The sequence below is a fragment of the Hyperolius riggenbachi genome, chromosome 10 (assembly GCF_040937935.1).
Source record: "Hyperolius riggenbachi isolate aHypRig1 chromosome 10, aHypRig1.pri, whole genome shotgun sequence".
Taxonomy (NCBI): domain Eukaryota; kingdom Metazoa; phylum Chordata; class Amphibia; order Anura; family Hyperoliidae; genus Hyperolius; species Hyperolius riggenbachi.
The window spans coordinates 248,042,287-248,057,182 of NC_090655.1; the positions used below are offsets into that span (position 1 = coordinate 248,042,287).

Below are 14,896 nucleotides of genomic sequence, written 5' to 3' on the forward strand. Positions count from 1 at the left end.
CTCTTTCCACCTTTTTTTTTTTAAAGAAACATCCCTACATAATTACTTGCTGTTGTTACTTGGGAAAAAAAGATGTTTCTTGCATCATTCACCCTCAAAACAAGTGTTGGAAGCTATTTAAGGCCAATTCGAATAGTCAGCTCGAATAATGAGCTCGAATACCGACTCGAATAGTGAGCTCGAAGTCCGAGGTCGAATCGAATAGTAAAAATTATTCGACTCGAATATTCGACTGACCTCGAATAATTTACTTTTCGAATTCGACCAAACTCGAATTTTAAAAAGGGGTATTTGAGCACCACTGGATGCAAGTACAAAGTGTCATATTGAGGCCAGATGTGAGTATTTGGTGCAGGGTGCAAGTACTGGGTGCTTGCTATAGTGGGGGTTACTGGTTGAGTGTAATGTGGGTGCTGAACATTGGTGGAATTGTTGTGGGTGCAGGGGGTGGGAGATCACTGTGGGTACTGCTATGAATGGCATAGTTGCTGCTAGGGGAGGTAGAGGTTAGTGTGGTTGCTGGGGGAGGTAGAGCTCAGTGTGGGTACTGGGGGAAGGGTAGGTCACTGTGGGTGCTGGGGGGAGTAACTGTGGGTGCTGAGGAAGGTAGAGGTCAGTATGAGTGCTGGAGGAAAGGGAGGTCACTGTAGGTCCTTTGGGGGAGGTCACTGTGGGTCTTGGGGGAGGTAGAGGGGGAGGTCACTATGGGTGCTGCTGTGAATGGCATAGTTACTTGCTGCTAAGGGAGGTAGAGGTCAGTGTGGGTGCTGGGGGAAGGGTAATTCACTGCTGGTGCTGTGGAAGGAAGAGATCAATATGGGTGCTGGAGGAAGGGGAGGTGACTGTGGGTGCCTGGATAGTCAGTGTAGTTAATGGAGGAGGGAGTGGATGCTGGGTGTTGGGAGAGGCCCCCGTGGGAGCTTGCAATGGGAGAGATCACTGTAGGTGCTGCTTTTGGGATGGGAGGTCCCTGTGGGTGCTGCAGGGGAAAGGTGGGTAGCCACCGGGGGAGGGAAAGATCACTGTGGGTGCTGGAGGAGGGATAGGTCAGTGTGGGTGCTGGGGTAGGCAGGATCACTGCTAGAGCTGGGGAGGGAGAGGTCACTGTGGGTGCTGGGGGAGGGAGAGGTTACTGTGGGTGCTAGGTGGAGGGAGAGGTCACTGTGGGTGCTAGATGGAGGGAAAGGTCACTGAGGGTGCTGAGTAAGGGAGAGTTCACTGTGGGTGCTAGGTGGAGGGAGAGGTCACTGTGGGTGCTAGGTGATGGGAGATATCACTGTGGGTACTGGGGAGGGAAAGGTCAGTATGGGTCCTAGGTGGAGGGAGAAGTCACTGTGGGTGCTAGGTGGATGGAGAGGTCACTGTGGGTGCTAGGGAAGGGAGTGGTCACTGTGGGTACTAGGTGGAGGGAGAGGTCACTATGGGTGCTGGGGGAGGTAGAAGTCAGTATGGGTCCTAGGTGGAGGGAGAGGTCAGTATGCCACACTAGGATTCCTGTCTGGGCCTCTTCACTTCAAAGTGTCCCAGGCGGGGGGCGGGGCTTATCGCGATCAGGGGCAGAGCTTATTTTGCCCTGCGAGAGGGGCCTTTTTTGAAGTTTTTTTAAAAGAGGGGGTGGCTGGGCACCCAGAGCACCCCCCTCTGCACGTGCCTGCTGGCAGGGGTTCCTGAGAGCAGAAGGCCCACCAGCGCAGCAGCATCATCCCTCCCTCAGGGTCGTGAATCCCCCACAGCAGCAGCAGTAGTAGCACGCAAGCGCTCTTCCACCTCGGCTACTCAGGACACAGACATTGAGGCTGGCAGCCAGTGTTCGTCTCTCTCCTCTGTCTACCCTGCATCCCAGCGTCGTCAGACCCTGCTGAGCGACACCTTTCAGGGTCTGACCAAGCCTCTGCCTCCAAGCCACAGGCGGATCCGCAAACTAAATGGCTTGCTGGCTCGGGCCATGGCATCACAGCTGCTTCCCTACTCCCTGGTGCAGGAGGGGAGCGCCATGCGGACGCTGCTCCAATTTGGCATCCCCGAGTGGCAAGTCCCCAGTCGCCACTATTTCAGCAGGAGCGCGATCCCAGCACTCCACAAGTTTGCGGTGGAAAACGTGGCCCGTTCCCTGGACTATTCTGTGGGCAAGCGGGTCCACGTGACCATGGACTCGTGGAGTAGCAGATTTGGGACAGGGCGCTACCTGTCCTTTACGGCCCACTGGGTGACACTGATGGAAGGGAGGGAGGACAAGAGCGCATCAGCCCAGCTAGTGGTGCCACCACGCGGGATCAGGGGGGATGCAGAAGGGTCCTGTCACGAAACTCCCTCTGCACCCGGAAAGCAAGCCCGCCTCGGCAGCAGCAGCGCCAAGCCTCAGCACTGCCAAGCCCTTTTAAAATTGGTGAACCTGGGGAAGGAGAGGCTTACGGCCACCAACGTCCTGGCCGCCCTCAGAAAGCAGGAGCGGAGGTGGCTGACCCCCAGAGGCCTGGAAGTGGGGTATGTGGCAGCCGATAACTGGGCCAACCTGGTGGCAGCAGTGCAGCAGGGAAACCTCCAGCACATCCCCTGCTTGGCCCACGTGCTCAATCTTGTGGTGCAGCGCTTCTTGCGCACCTACCAGGGGATGAGCGAGCTGCTGCAGGATGCCCGGGCGGTGGTACGCTTTTTCCGCCTGTCAGCCACTGCCTCTGCACTCTTGTCCACCTTACAGCAGCAGTATGGAAGGCCACAACACCGGCTGATCATCGACATGCCAGTTCGCTGGAATTCGACTCTGGCCATGTTGGAGCGGCGGTGTCAGCACAGGCTGGCTCTTAGGGCCTACATGCTAGACCCAAGTGTCCCCAGCAACCAGCAAGTCCCCATGATTACTGCCACTCAGTGGACACTGATGCAGCAAGTATGCCTGGTGCTGAGTCCCTTCCTGGAGGCAACCAAGATGGTCAGTGAGGAGCAGGCCTCTGTGTGTCAGTGGGTGCCCTTGGTTTGTCTACTGGAGCAGGCAATGGACAATTTAATTGAGCGTGGCGATGAAGCCCTGAGGCAGTTGGAAGAACAGGAGCAGATGGCAGCACAGTCCAGCTCAGAGGAGGGCTCACAGCAGGTAGTGGAAGAGTTGGAGGTCCCTAACTTGAATGAGAAGGAGAAGGAGGAGCAGAGTGCAGCAGGCGTTGTATGTGGATGGCGGTTTGAGGAGGACAACGACATGGCACAGGAAGAGGACAGGCATGCGTTATGGGACAATGGCGAGGACGAGGAAGATCTTGCTGGCAGGGCCCACTTGTTTCCCATGGCTGTGCACATGTTGCGCTGCCTTCGCAGGGACCCCCGGATGATCCAGGTGCGTTCAAGGGAGGACATCTGGATTACCTTGATGCTTGATCCCCGTCTGAAGGGGAAGCTGGGAGACTTAATGACGCCATCCACCACCGAGCAACGCACAAGGGAGTTGAAGGAGGCCTTTGTGCGCAGACTACTGGAAGCATTCCCCAGCCTTCCACCCCCACTGTAACTGCTCTGCCAAGCCAGCAAGAGGTGCCTGCCATGGCCACTAGCAGCACAACAACAACCACCAGCACCAGCAGCAGCAACTGGCGCCCCGGAGACCTGAAGAGCCTAAGCAAGAGCCTGTATGCAGTGCAGCAGCCCAGAACAGAGGTGCCCGCCACAGCATCCACCACCAACCAGCACAAGCAATGACTGACCACCATGGTGTCTGACTATATGGGGTCATCCAGCGGGCTCAATGACACCGACAGCCCCGTGGACCCCTTGGAGTACTGGGTCAAGAGACTGGACATCTGGAGCGAGCTTTCCCAGTACGCCCTGGAACTCCTATCCTGCCCTCCTTCCAGTGTCCTCTCAGAGAGATGCTTTAGTGCGGCCGGTGGCGTGGTCACAGAGAAGCGCTCTTGGCTCTCACAGGCCTCTGTGGACAAACTCACCTTCCTGAAAATTAGGGGTGGGACGACTAATCCGGCGAATCCACGAATCCCTCGAATATTAGGAAATATTCGAGATTCGTGGATTCGAATCCCGACGCCATTTTCCACTATACGAATCCGCCGAATCCCGACGACGCATCGCCGCGCATCCGCCGCTCGCACTCGTCCTCCTCCGACCCCCCCGCGCCTCCTCCGCTCGCCCCCCCTGCCCGCATCCACTCACCTATCCATAGCGGAGCGCAGAGCGGCAGACCTCTCGCCGACTTCCTGGTTCCCCCTAGTGACCGGCTCTTACAATGACGTCATTAGTAAGAGCCGGTCCGGCCACTAGAAGGAACAGGGAAGTAACGAAGAGGTCTGCCGCTCTGCGCTCCACGGGAAAGGTGAGTAGATTATGCAGGGGTGAGCGGAGGAGGCACGGGGGACGGAGGGGGCCGTGGGGGGGTTGGCGGGGGAGGGGGGTTCTATCTACCTACCTACCTACCACTATCCCTACCTACCTACAGGCCGCTATACCTACCTACCTACAGGCCCCTATACCTACCTAAAGGCCCCCTATACGCACCTACCTGCCTACCTAAAGGCCCCTATACCTACCTAAAGGCCCCTATACCTACCTACCTACCTAATGGCACCTATACCTACCTACCTACAGGCCACTATACCTACCTACAGGCCTCAATACCTACCTAAAGGCCCCTATACCTACCTACCTACCTAATGGCACCTATACCCACCTACCTACAGGCCCCCTATACATACCTACCTACCTAAAGGCACCTATACTTACCTACCTACCGGACACTATACTTACCTACAGGCAACTATACCTACCTACAGGCCACTATACCTACCTATCTACCTACCGGCCACTATCCTTACCTACCTACAGGCTGCTATACCTACCTACCTACAGGCTGCTATACCTACCTACCTACCTACAGGCCACTATACCTACCTACCTACCTACCGGCCACTATCCTTACCTACCTACAGGCTGCTATACCTACCTACCTACCTACAGGCCGCTATACCCACCTACCTAAAGGCCCCCTATACCTACCTAAAGGCCCCCTATACGTACCTACCTACCTAAAGGCCCCTATACCTACCTACCTACCTAAAGGCCCCTATACCTACCTACAGGCCACTATACCTACCTACAGGCCTCAATACCTACCTACCTACCTACCTACAGGCCCCCTATACATACCTACCTACCTAAAGGCACCTATACCTGCCTACCTACATACTTACCTATACTTAAGGCCCTATACCCTGCTACCTATACCGAAGGTCCCTTTACCTACCTACCTACCTAAAGGCCCCTATACCTACCTACCTACATACCTACCTACCTATACTTAAGGCCCTATACCCTGCTACCTATACTGAAGGTCCCTTTACCTACCTACCTACACTGAAGGCACATGTACCTTACTACCTATACTGAAGGCCCCTATACCTAGCTACCTACCTATACTGAAGGCACATATACCCTGCTACCTATATTGAAGGCACATATACCCTGCTACCTATACTGAATGCCCCTATACCTAGTTACCTACCAATACTGAAAGCACATGTACTGTGCTATCTATACTGAAGGCCCCTATACCTTGCTACCGATACTGAAGGCACATGTACCCTGCTACCGATACTGAAGGCACATGTACCCTGCTACCTATACTGAAGGCCCATATACCCTGCTACCTATACTGAAGGCCCATATACCCTGCTACCTATACTGAAGGCCCATATACCATGCTACCTATACTGAAGGCCCATATACCCTGCTACCTATACTGAAGGCCCATATACCCTGCTACCTATACTGAAGGCCCATATACCCTGCTACCTATACTGAAGGCCCATATACCCTGCTACCTATACTGAAGGCCCATAAACCCTGCTACCTATACTGAAGGCCCCTATACCTTGCTACTTATACTGAAAGCTACCAATATTGAAGGCACCCATACCTAGCTAGCTATACTGAAGGCACCTTTACCTCGCTACCTATGCCTGGGTACCTATACTGCGGGCAACTATACCACGGATCGCACAATTTTTATGTGCAGGATTCGTTAGATTCGGGATTCGAAAGGTTCGAGATATTCGAGAACCTTTTTAGATTCAGATCCGGATTCGGATTCGAAGAAATTGTGGATTCGTCCCATCCCTACTGAAAATCAACCAGGCTTGGGTGAAAGGTGAGTTCCTGGCCCCTATTGTCGGACACAGGGGGACATGAAGTGGCTGCTGCATGTGCTGTTGTTAACTATGCCTGCCTTTATAAAGACAGTTACTACCTGCCTAGTGCCTACCTTGGTTAATTTTTTGGTGTTATGGTACTACTACCAGTAAGTTGCCATGGTCCTCCTTCTGTCCTCCTGACTCAGTCGCTACTACACTCTGCGTTCACACTTCACACTGCCCGGGTCACCGGGTGCATTTAATTTTTTGGCCAGCACTATGACGCTGTGCTGCTACTACTACCACCAGTATGTTGCCATGGTCCTTCTGTGCTGCTGCTGCTGAACTGACCGCCCGCATTCTCCTCCTCCTCCTGACTCAGTCGCTTCCACCAATGTACTCTGTCTGCGTTATATCACTGCCCGGGTCACCGGGTGCATTTAATTTTTTGGCCAGCACTATGACGCTGTGCTGCTACTACTACCACCAGTATGTTGCCATGGTCCTTCTGTGCTGCTGAACTGACGGCCCGCATTGTCCTCCTCCTCCTGACTCAGTCGCTTCCACCAATGTACTCTGTCTGCGTTATATCACTGCCCGGGTCACCGGGTGCATTTAATTTTTTGGCCAGCACTATGACGCTGTGCTGCTACTACTACCACCAGTATGTTGCCATGGTCCTTCTGTGCTGCTGCTGCTGAACTGACGGCCCGCATTGTCCTCCTCCTCCTGACTCAGTCGCTTCCACCAATGTACTCTGTCTGCGTTATATCACTGCCCGGGTCACCGGGTGCATTTAATTTTTTGGCCAGCACTATGACGCTGTGCTGCTACTACTACCACCAGTATGTTGCCATGGTCCTTCTGTGCTACTGCTGCTGAACTGACGGCCCGCATTGTCCTCCTCCTCCTGACTCAGTCGCTTCCACCAATGTACTCTGTCTGCGTTCACACTGTCCGGGTCACCGGGTGCATTTAATTTTTTGGCCAGCACTATGACGCTGTGCTGCTACTAGTACTACCAGTATGTTGCCGTGGTCCTTCTGTGCTGCTGAACTGACCGCCCGCATTGTCCTTCTCCTGACTCGCTACCACCACTGCACTCTGCGTTCACACTGCCCGTGTCCACTGACAACTCTGCTGCGATGTCATTGCTAATTGCTGCAAAAAAACAAAAAAAAACAAATTACAAAAACCTCTCTGGGGCCTTTTTGGCGTCAGCCACTCATCCTCCTCCAGCGGTACCTTCGCTGCCAAGTGCCATTGGAACTCGCCTTCACCTCTTTGATTGCTTAACGCGTATATCCCTTTTTAAAACCACGTATTACCAATTAATAGCCCCATTTACAGTGGTGATTTGTCTTTAAAAGCCATTAAAAAAAAAAAAAAACATTTTTGGAATTTTTTATGTTGAAGTTATGTTGCCCCTTATCACCTCGATAATCCATGCAATTTGGGGGATTGTAGCATGTATGGGGGCTTTGTTATTAACGTTTAAAGAAAATCCGCCTCCGGGTGGGAATCCACGCACGATTACGCCATTCACGGCAGAAAATCCGCGTGGTTGCGTGGACGCGGACGAAAATCCGCATGCGTCGGGGCCGAATGCTGATTTTTTTTTGCAACCACGCGGATTGCCGAATTCGTGGATGAGGCACATCCGAGCATCCCTGATTAGGACTAGTACATGATTTGCATCTGATTTGCATTCAAGGCATGTATTTAGCCCCTGTGGAGCTCTGCATGCCTCTGTTGGTCTACAATTCAGTTGCAGCCTATGAGCGCTGTCATTTGTTTGATGTCTGTTTGAGAGAAATATGTATACCATTTTATGACTAGCAGCACTAGGAAAAAATTGTGTTTTTATCGTTAGACTAGCGGTAGGTCTTCCCTGAGAGGACCGTCACCGCCGTGGGGAAGTCTAGTAGGGAATAATTTGTGCACATATTATTTATACTGAAGCTAACGACCTCCTTTGCTGTACCTGTTTTGAATGCATGTTGTGTATTTTAGTCCACAATTGTGGAGCTCTGCACATCTATTGCAGGTAGTCAATTTGGGTGCAGCCTCTGTTTGGAAGCGTTGCCAATGTCTCCTGCTGTACAAATCTAAGGCCTGGAACCCGCTACAAAGCGCAATTGCAAATAGCTAGCGCTTTTAATGAGCATTTTGTAATTTCATAAGAGTTTTCTGGCGATTTTAAAAAGTGTAAAATTTTTGCCAGCAATTGTGTAGCGATTTGCGATTAGCGTTTTTAAATCTGATTGGTCTTTTCAATTCATTTAAAAAAAAAAATCAGTGTCCAGTAATTTAAAAACGCTAGCAAATCGCTCTGTATAGCGACTTATGAGCGATTAGGCGAGCGTTTATATAGTTTAGATTGCAGAAACGCTAATGCAAATGCTGAAAAAATGCTGCATGTCCTGCGTTTGCGATTTTGGTCATCGCAATCACTCCAATGGAAATTGGCCCATCCATTAACATTAGCTGAGCATTTAGGGAAATCGCCAGTGTTTTGAATCACTCCCTAAACGCTCAAAAAATTATTCTAGTGGGTTCCAGCCCTAACTGTGGGTACATGCAAGAGTGATGTGCAGGTTTGCTGCAAGAGAATGAGGGGATTCTTCCTCTTTTACACATTCTTCATGCACAATCTGAACATGGATCAGGCCCTAAGCAATATAACTGTGCGTACATGTAAGAGTGATGTGCAGGTACTCTGCAGGAGAATGAGGGGATTCTTCCTCTATTACACATTCTTCATGCACAATCTGAACATGGATCTGGCCCTAGGCAATGTAACTGTGGATACATGCAAGAGTGATGTGCAGGTACGCTGCAGGAGAATGAGGGGATTCTTCCTCTATTACACATTCTTCATGCACAATCTGAACCAGGTTTTCAGGTAATAGACAACACCTCTGCATTCAATGTGCACACCATTCTCAGTGGATTCACAAAAGCCCTGCAGGGAGGGCATATGTAGAGTATAATACTACTGTACAACCAAAACATAACATATTAAATTAAATTATTTCATGAGCAAATGGAGTTTGAAAAATATGTAGAATTGGTACAGGAGCTGACAATAGTTACATGTGTTAAAGCGGTATCGTCACCATAAAAATCAAATTTCAACAGCAACTGGTCTGAGTGTATTAAGTGATAAAGATGCTAAGCCTGCATTCAAAACTTTCAAAACTTTTTCTGCTGTTATGATTTGGAGTTATCACATACTTAATTAACACTGGCCCTTTAGTAGTCGTGCCAAAGAATTGCATGCTGGGGGTTCTTCTTATCTATAATCTATTCCTCTTTATTTATTTATTTCCCTTTATTTCCCTGCCAGCTTCTTATCTGAAACCTAATCCCCTACTCACTTGTGTTTACAAGCAAGGCTGAGGCGACTCAGCGATTGGAGGAGACAAGAAAAAAAGTAAAGGGCAGAAATGATATCACGAGTTTAGCCTTTACTGTGGGCAAAAGACATGGCCCCCACCAGGAACAGAATTCTCGTAATTTACTATATAACATTCACTGAAATCAAAACGTGGACAGTATAATACATGTGTTATGTAAGTAGATCAAGTATTTATCTACTTATATATGTGTTTTTTTCCCTGGCATAGTATGGCTGATCCTACTGCTTTAAGCTAACACCCAAATGCACTTGTTTAAACAAATTACAGCTCATATAAAAAAAGGATTACTCTTTTATAATGTACTAAAATACATATTAGAATGACATATGAAGGTCAGTTTGCAAAACAGCCCAGCTGGATGTCGCTATTGTGACTAGAGAAGGTCAGAGAGATGCAAATAATTCTGAGTTGATGCAGGAATATGCCAATTTTGAAAAAGGACCAATCAACTCCTGCAAGCTGCACACATTTGCATACAAAATTAGCATAAACCTGCATCAACATAGATTTATTTGCATCTCATTGACCATCTTACAGCCGAAATGGTATTTAAAGATTCCCGTTTACACATCACTTATACTGTATATAGTCACCATTAGATATGTATATCTGATTTTAAAAATATGGTGACTGTTTTATTGCAGCAGCTCAAGAAACGGTGTTTTGTTTAGTTCATTATTTCATTTCTCTGGACTAGGCACTGCTATTACTGTATATACAAGTCATTTATGATGTCCTTTATCTGAGAAATAAAATATTTCATCACAAATGTTTTATTTAATTACAGTTTAAATTCATTAGGTGTTTAAGTCAGAGAATTTTAGTATGACTCCAGGTAAAAAACTCTAAATTCAGGTATATCTGGATAAAAAACAGAGGGGGGGGGGGGGGGGGGTGCAGCCCGGCATCCAGGATGGTTTGCAGCAGGCCTCCTTGGTTGATAATTATGTCCCATGGTGTATATGTCATCAGTATCAGTGGGTGTAAGTCTTTCGATGTCTGCTTAGATTTTCTTTAGCAGTAAAGCTTTTTCCACACTCAGGACAAGAAAAGGGACGCTCTCCTCTATAAGTTTTCTGGTGCTTAAGCAGGCTTCCTTTCTGAGCAAAGCCTTTCCCACACTCTGAACACACAAACGGCCGCTCGTCAGTGTGTGTTACCCGGTGTCTGAGTAGGTTACCTTTCATACTGAATCTTCTTCCACAATCTGAACATGAAAAGGGCCGCTCACCTGTGTGACTTCTCTGATGATAAATTAATTTAATTTTCCTAATGAAACATTTCCCACACTCTGAACATGAAAAAGGACGCTCGCCAGTGTGAATTTTCTGATGATCACTTAATCTCCTTTTCTGAATGAAACACTTCCCACACTCTGAACATGAAAAAGAATGATCACCGGAGTGACTTCGCTGGTACCTTAGAAGGTTGACTGTGTGAACTCTTTGATGGTCAAGCAATTGTTCTCTCCGAATAAAACACTTTCCACACTCTGAACATGAAAAAGGACGTTCGCCTGTGTGAATCTTCTGGTGCATAAAAAGGTTTTCTTTGATACTAAAGCATTTCCCACACACTGAACATAAAAATGGGCGCCCACCTGTGTGAACTCTTTGATGTTCAAGCAATTTTTCTTTCCGAGTAAAACACTTCCCACACTCAGAACATGAAAAAGGACGATCATCGGAGTGACTTCGCTGGTGCCTTAGAAGGTTGACTTTTGTAATAAAACATTTCCCACACTCTGAACATGAAAAAGGACGCTCGCCAGTGTGAATTCTCAAATTGACAATAAGACTCGACTTCTTTGTGAAATATTTATCACATTCAGAACATGGAAATATCTTCTCACCTCCATGTCTGACACTGAGATTTACCAGAAGATTCCTCAGAACCAGACAGGTCATGTGACCTCTCCTCACTGTTATCCCCTGGAGGGGTATTTAGGCCCACTGGATGTGACCTATCAGAAGATTCCTCAGAATTACAAGGATCTGGTGGTCTATCTGCAGCGTAAAGTCTGTGATTTGTATTTGGAATAATGTGCCTTACTCCTGGAGGATGCTGGGTAATGCCATTATCTCCTGCCGATACAGGAAAACTCCTCTTCAAGATATTTACAACACTGTGCCCATCTGCTGGGAAATAACAAGAACATGAAAAGAAACATCCATATTCTGTAATCAGAGGTCATGTTTGTTCATCTCACAGATTAAAAACCACACATAGTCACAGCAAGAGAATAAAAAGCACCAATATAAGAATAAAAATACTCTAATTGTAACACACTGAAGCAGAAAACATGAGGTGAAAACCATCATTTGTAGTGGAACATGATGTTATAAAGAGGAATGGAGATGGGCCTTTCATATGGTGTACAGTATCTCCTCCTCATTTGTTGGTACTATAATGTTATACTGAGGAATGGAGATTGGCCTTTCATATGGTGTACAATATCTTCTCCCCATTTCTTGGTGCTATGATGTTATAAAGAGGAATGAAGATGGGCCTTTCATATGGTGTACAGTATCTCCTCCTCATTTGTTGGTGCTATGATGTTATACTGAGGAATGGAGATGGGCCTTTCATATGGTGTACAGTATCTCCTCCTCATTTGTTGGTACTATAATGTTATACTGAGGAATGGAGATTGGCCTTTCATATGGTGTACAATATCTTCTCCCCATTTCTTGGTGCTATGATGTTATAAAGAGGAATGAAGATGGGCCTTTCATATGGTGTACAGTATCCCCTCCTCATTTCTTGGTGCTATGATGTTATACTGAGGAATGGAGATGGGCCTTTCATATGGTGTACAGTATCTCCTCCTCATTTGTTGGTGCTATGATGTTATACTGAGGAATGGAGATGGGCCTTTCATATGGTGTACAGTATCTCCTCCTCATTTGTTGGTGCTATGATGTTATACTGAGGAATGGAGATGGGCCTTTCATATAGTGTACAGTATCTCCTCCTCATTTGTTGGTGCTATGATGTTATACTGAGGAATGGAGATGGGCCTTTCATATGGTGTACAGTATCTCCTCCTCATTTGTTGGTGCTATGATGTTATAAAGAGGAATAGAGATGGGCCTTTCATATGGTGCACAGTATCCCCTCCTCATTTGTTGGTGCTATGATGTTACACTGAGCAATGGAGATGAGTCTTTCATATGGTGTACAGTATCTCCTCCCCATTTGTTGGCACTATGATGTTATACTGAGGAATGGAGATGGACCTTTCATATGGTGTACAGTATCTCCTCCTCATTTGTTGGCACTATGATGTTATACTGAGGAATGGAGATAGGCCTTTCATATGATGAGCAGCATCTATTAGAATAATGAATAAACCCGGAATTGCATGCTAAAATTACTGAATTTATGAAAGTCTTTCTGCAAGAGATATCTTTACTTTAGTGATCTGTCTTACAAGCTCCATCCTCATCTTACACAGTCACGTGTGGATTATTCTGCTTATGACATAAAATCAGAATGTGAAACATTTCTACAATCTGTTTCTTACTTACCTTCACTGATATCTGGAGGACATCCCTCCTCTTTAATTGTCCTCATCATGTCACCCTCCTCCATAGACTGCTGATCACTCCTCACATACGTATCTTTTTCCTCTTTACTTGTCCTCATCATGCTAACCTCGTCCATAGTCTGCTGATCACTCCTCACATGTGTCTCTTCTTCCTCTTTAATTGTCCCCATCATGTCACCCTCCTCCATAGACTGCTGATCACTCCTCACATACGTCTCTTCTTCTAGCTCTTTAATTGTCCCCATCATGTCACCCTCCTCCATAGATTGCTGATCACTTATCACAAAAGTCTCTTTTGTTTCTTCTTTAAGCTCATTTTTCAAAACAAACTGGTCTTCATCCTTAAAAAAAATGATACAAAACAACATTTTAGCACTAAAGGACTGAGACTGCTGAAGTAAAATTGATACAGTTCCTGGAAGGATCGGCACCACACAAAAGGTTGTATTCATAAGCTCTTTAGATATTTATTGCATTAAAAAAATGACAAGGCAGAAGTAAAATTGATAACATAATAAAATGGCCACATTCCCTTTGTTCCATACAGTTCCATACAGTTACTCATATAAGACAAGTTCTCTTCTTTCACATGGTCTCATGGGTTTGGAATTAGCTACTAGGGAGGATTTGTGCTGTCTTGTAGATAAGAGATGGCACCGTGTGAAACTCACCAGTCAAACTAACTTTAAATTAAACAAGCTACAATTGAAGCGCATATCTCTAATAATAATTAACAACCAACTGACCTCATCTATTTAAGTATTTGTCTGTATTCATGTATTCATTTATGCAGTATTGTGTGTTCCAATAGTTAACTCAGAAATTTTATAAGTATGCAATCATGATCTAAGTAGGAGAAATGATTGTAATGTCTAATTGGGAGTATATGACTTCTGTTCTGAGCTTTCCTATCCAGACACTGCTATACAGTGAATGTCTCCTGTAGAGTAAATGAACCTGTAGAGTAAATAAACCAATACTATACTTCCAAGAGATCAATTTGTGATATTTTACAACACTACAGATATAAAATAGTCCTAGTTACTGCCCATTCATAGTTCCACCTACCTGAAAATGGTGGTGGATGGTGAGATCTTCATGTGGACAATCCTGGGAATTACGAGGACCTGTACATTGCTCTGGTGGGTTTCTCATACTGGATCCATCTGTAGGAAACACACACACTGACTGAATATGAGGGGACGCGGCAACAAACAATTCTCAGAGTTTTATCACAGATTTTTTTCCTCAGCTCATCAACAAAATGTTTTCAAAACCCAGCAAGGGTTAAAAACACAAACACTGGTGCACATGACAGGAAACGCTGAGAGGAGACAGGAAAGGCTCAGTAGAATTAATCACTAAAGATTTGCTTTAACTAGAACTTTCCATGGGACCAATGATAATGATTACTTAAAGGACATCTAAAGTGAGAAGAATATGGAAGCTGATATATTTATTTCCTTTTAACAATACCAGTTGCCTGGCAGCCCTGCTGATCTATTTGGCTGCAGTAGTGTCTGAATAACACCAGAAACAAGCATGCAACTAACCTTGTCAGATCTGACAATACTGTCAGGAACACCTGATATGCTGCATGCTTGTTCGGGGGCTATGACTAAAAGTAGAGATAGAGGATCAGCAGGACAGCCAGGCAACTGGTATTGCTTAAATATAACAGCCTTCATATCCCTCTTGCTTCAATTGTCCTTTCAAAGGATATGTGAAGTGAAAAAACATAAATAAAACTTATGAGATAATGATTTGTATGTGTAGTACAGCTAGGAAATAGAACA

The 14,896-nt window shown here is 46.7% G+C and overlaps 2 protein-coding genes across 3 annotated transcripts in view; both read right to left on the reverse strand.

Annotated features, from left to right (window-relative positions):
• Positions 1 to 10,524: 10,524 nt before the first annotated feature.
• On the reverse strand, positions 10,525 to 11,088 carry LOC137537051 (oocyte zinc finger protein XlCOF22-like). The gene has a single exon (XM_068259198.1). It carries the CDS (start codon positions 11,086 to 11,088, stop codon positions 10,525 to 10,527), a length of 564 nt encoding a protein of 187 aa, XP_068115299.1.
• A 300-nt stretch (positions 11,089 to 11,388) lies between these two features.
• The window catches only part of LOC137535190 (uncharacterized), a 200,991-nt gene continuing 197,483 nt past the window's right edge, over positions 11,389 to 14,896 (reverse strand). The window contains exons 2-4 of one of the 2 annotated variants that reach the window (XM_068257006.1): positions 14,169 to 14,266; positions 13,081 to 13,441; positions 11,389 to 11,688 (exon numbers count right to left, since the gene is read on the reverse strand). In XM_068257006.1, the coding sequence (XP_068113107.1) occupies positions 11,399 to 11,688; positions 13,081 to 13,441; positions 14,169 to 14,266 (749 nt within the window). In that variant the 3' untranslated portion in view covers positions 11,389 to 11,398. The remainder of the gene's footprint in view (positions 11,689 to 13,080; positions 13,442 to 14,168; positions 14,267 to 14,896) is intronic. The other variant, XM_068257007.1, reaches the window with a different exon arrangement.